Below are 4010 nucleotides of genomic sequence, written 5' to 3' on the forward strand. Positions count from 1 at the left end.
ATATCATCAATAAAGACCACCACAAACTCATCCAAATAATGGTTAACGACACGGTTCATCAAATCCATAAATGCTGCTGGTGCATTAGTAACTTCAAAGGGCATGACCAGAAATTCATAATGACTGTACCGGGTTCGAAAAGCTGTCTTCTGTCTTCTTAACATCCTCAGCTTTGACCTTCAGTTGGTGGTATTCGGATCGTAAGTCAATTTTTGAAAAGACCTGTGCCTCTTGTAACTGGTCAAACAAGTCATTGATCCTGGGTAACGGGTACTTATTTTTGATTGTTACTTTATTAAGCTGCCTGTAGTCTATACATAATCGGAGTGTTCCATCTTTTTCTTTACAAACAAAACTGGTGCACCCCAAGGAGAGACGCTCGGGAGAATGAACCCCTTATCGATCAAATCTTGTAACTGAACCTTTAATTCCTTCATTTCAGCTGGTGACATTCTATACAGAGTCTTAGAAATGGGTTGAGTTCCCGGTGCCACTTTAATTGTAAACTCGATTTCACGGTCTACTAACTCCCCCGGTAATTCTTCTTGAAAAATATTCGGAAAGTCACAGACAACGGGAATCGTGTCAGTACTCCCATTCATCACATGCCTTTCCAAAACATTGCATAAGTACCCCTGACACCCTTTTTGAATTAATTTACAAGCTTTCACTGCAGAAATCAAATAAGGTGAAGAAGTCATTCCACGTTCCTGAAAGGTAGATTCTGATTGTCCCGGAGGGTGGAAACTGATTTGCTTAGTCAAACAGTCAATAGTTGCACCATATTCACTCAACCAGTCCATACCCAGAATAATATCAAAATAAGTCAAATCGAGAGGTAACAGATTGGCATATACCCGGATATCTCCAAGTAGGAGTTCACAAGCAAGATATGCAGAAGTACAAATCATAGAGTCTCCCAAAGGTGAAGACAAACATAACATATAAGACAACATTTCCTCAGATTTATCTAAATTTTGTGCAAATAGTTTTGACACAAAGGAATGGGTAGAGCCAGAATCAAACAATACATGAGCAGAATGACCGTGAACAATAAATGTACCTGACACCACTGTTGCCGCATTTTGCACATCTCCCGGGACCAATGCAAACACCCTGCCTTGTCTTGCAGTGTCTTTGTTGTTAGTAGATTTGGCAGCTGGCTTGGTGTTGGGAGTTGGTGTAGACCCTGCTGAACTTGTAGCTGTTCTATTGCCATTTAGTTAATTCCTCTAAGGGCAATCCCTTACCAAATGACCCGTTTTGCCACACCTAAAACAGGTTCCAGACTTCCGATAGGAAGTTCCACGATGCTTCTTTCCATATTCTGAACAAACAGGGGTTAAGTCTGGTGGAAGGGTGGAAACACTAGAAGCCCCTGAGTTTTGTTTCTTGCTAGGTGGAGTAGTTGACCCCCTTGATAATTGATTGTTCTACCTCTTTCCCTTCCATTCAGAAATCCGACTCTGGGCAGCAAGGTTTCCCTCCGCTATAACAGCCCTCTCCAATACATCAACATAGGTAGGTAACTTTAACATGTTGACTTTGTCTAGGATAGCACTCCGTAACCCCCCTTCAAATTTCCGTGCCTTCTTATAATCTGTGTCCACCAGATGAGGTGCAAACCGAGCTAGTTCTGCAAATTGGGCTTCATATTCCGTGACGGTTTTGTTTCCTTGCCTGAGAGTTTCAAATTCTATCACCTTCTTGTCTCGCATACTTTGGGGAAAATACTTATCATAAAACAGTTCCAAGAATCTGTCACAAGTTAATCCTGGGTGTATAGTTCTTGTAAGCATCCACCATCTCCGTGCTTCATCTTCAAGAGTGAAGGCAGCAAGTTGCATCTTTTGGGCTTCGGTACAAAGGAAAACTTTGAACAACTTTTCTATTCCCAGCACCCACGCCTCAGCTTGCATTGGTTCTATTCCTCCTTTGAATGATGACGGCTTCATCTTCTTAAATTCCTTCATGAGTGTGATAGTTCGGTCTTCAACATGAAAATCTTGTACCATAGGCGGAGGTACTGATGGCGGTGGCGGTTGTGGTTGAGGTTGTTGCTGTTGCTGCCGTAAGGTCTCCGCCATTTCCATAATTATTCTTTTCATCCTGTCCAACCGCGCAGAAGTAGCATCTTCTGGGTCTTCCGTTCTTGTTCTCACCATATTCTACAAAACAATATGCACAAGAAATATACAATAGACATGGATCATGATCATTAGCGTTAGCAGACTACATTTAACGTTGCCATCAATCTCTTTTTATGCTTTCAGAATGTTATGCATGATGCCTAAGTCTTTTCTAGACATCCTAAGGCTCAATGGATCCGTGTGTGAGATAGCAACTCGTGCTCTGATACCACTTGTCACGCCCCAAACTCGCCCCTAAAAGTTTGGGCATGAACACTTCGGAAACGGACATCAGTTTCGATATGTATAATATAGGGGGCCTGAACGGAAGCATTTAAGAGCATAAAATAATATCCACTGAGCTATCACTAATATGCCAGGATCACAACATCGCATCCGGTAGATAATACACAGTAAACATACACCTGAGCTTCAGTTATATACATACACATACATAAACCCATCCCCATAATTGGGCGTAACAAAAACATTGATGAAGAAAGGGGTTATATATACATTTCAACCTTAGGTAGACAATTAGAGTACAAATCCCAAAAGCCTAGCGAAACTTCACAAAATGCACGGGCTTCAACCAAGTGCCTGAACACACTGAGGCTGACAAAAGAGAGACGAGCATCAAGGGTTAAGACTGACCTCTCGGTTGATTACCTACAGAGGCAGACAAAACACAGAGTGAGCCAGGCTCAGTGAATAATAGTACCTAAACAATTCAATGATCAACTTGAATTATAATGCATATCAATGCGTACATAAATGCAGAGGACATATGGTTAATTTGATTAGGTAACTATTTCCAGAACGGCCTTAGCCCCAGTCTTTAAACAGAGTGGCTTTAAGCCCAGAGATATACAGAACGACCTTAGGCCTGACAGATTCCACGGATTGGCCATAGGCCCAACAGATTCCACAGATTGGCCATAGGCCTAACAGATTCCACAGATTGGCCATAGGCCCAGATATCATCAGAGCAGACTAGTTCCAGAGTCATACAAAGTTTCAGAATCATATGAAAGTACACACATTCTTTTAATCGTTCACATAAGTTAACATAGTTGATTTGCGATTAACAGAATGCTAATGGTAATTATTAGCGATAAATGAAGCGCACTACTACAGTACTACTACTCACTGTGCGGTAGCGAAGCGCTTGTTCCTCCCGGGTTATGACCTACACACATGCACAACTTATAAATTAGTTCTTTTTCCTTGTTAAGTCATTCTCGGACTCGCTTCGCTTCAAATGAATTTACAAACATCAAAAAGGCATCAAATACAATTTTCAAAAATATCAAAGGGTCCAGTACGTAAAATGAAGCAGACAATATTTTGGAGCATGGGCCGCACGTGCAGCTATGAGCCCCGCACGTGCGGCAGTTGGTCCCACACGTGCGGTTGGAAAGCCCCGCACGTGCCTTTTTAGCAGTAGCCAAAACCCAAAAATTCTCCATTTTCACGTGCGGCAGTGCTCCCGCACGTGCGGCCATGACTCCCGCACGTGCAACAATTCTGTCTAGCAGCAGTCCGAAATTTCAAGCAAAACCCAATTTTTGGTAAGCTTTTACAAGGCTCAAAATAGGTCCTTTAATTGATAGAGTATGGTTAAAAAATCATGTATATAGGCATTTCAAACATATATCAATTTCAATATGAATTGATTCTTCAATTCCTTGCAATTTATAAACATAAGTTAAACACTTTGAATCTCTACTATATAGTTCCCAAATATATATGTAATCATCCAAATCCATAAATGAGTTCAAATATGTACAGATAAAGAATAGAATGAAATTCTTCTCCATATAATTCAATTTACTCCAAATCAATCCAGTGATAAAACATCTTTTCAATTTAACCAATGCA

At 41.0% G+C, this 4010-nt stretch overlaps 1 protein-coding gene across 1 annotated transcript; it reads right to left on the bottom strand.

The window, feature by feature from the left end:
- Positions 1 to 311: 311 nt before the first annotated feature.
- On the bottom strand, positions 312 to 2165 carry LOC145823574 (uncharacterized). The gene is made up of 2 exons (XM_082923054.1): positions 1438 to 2165; positions 312 to 1209 (listed from the first exon to the last, which is right to left on the bottom strand). Exons 1-2 carry the CDS (start codon positions 2163 to 2165, stop codon positions 312 to 314), a joined length of 1626 nt encoding a protein of 541 aa, XP_082779180.1.
- Between the last annotated feature and the right edge of the window lie 1845 nt (positions 2166 to 4010).

Source organism: Camellia sinensis, chromosome 4 (genome assembly GCF_055761805.1).
Source record: "Camellia sinensis isolate YWXY chromosome 4, ASM5576180v1, whole genome shotgun sequence".
NCBI classification, from domain to species: Eukaryota; Viridiplantae; Streptophyta; class Magnoliopsida; order Ericales; family Theaceae; genus Camellia; species Camellia sinensis.

Coding starts and splice junctions, on each gene's coding strand:
- LOC145823574 (XM_082923054.1), bottom strand. CDS start 2,165: ATGGTGAGAACAAGAACGGAAGACCCAGAAGATGCTACTTCTGCGCGG. Junction 1,210..1,437: donor TCTGAATGGAAGGGAAAGAG/GTAGAACAATCA, acceptor AAATGGCAATAG/AACAGCTACAAGTTCAGCAG.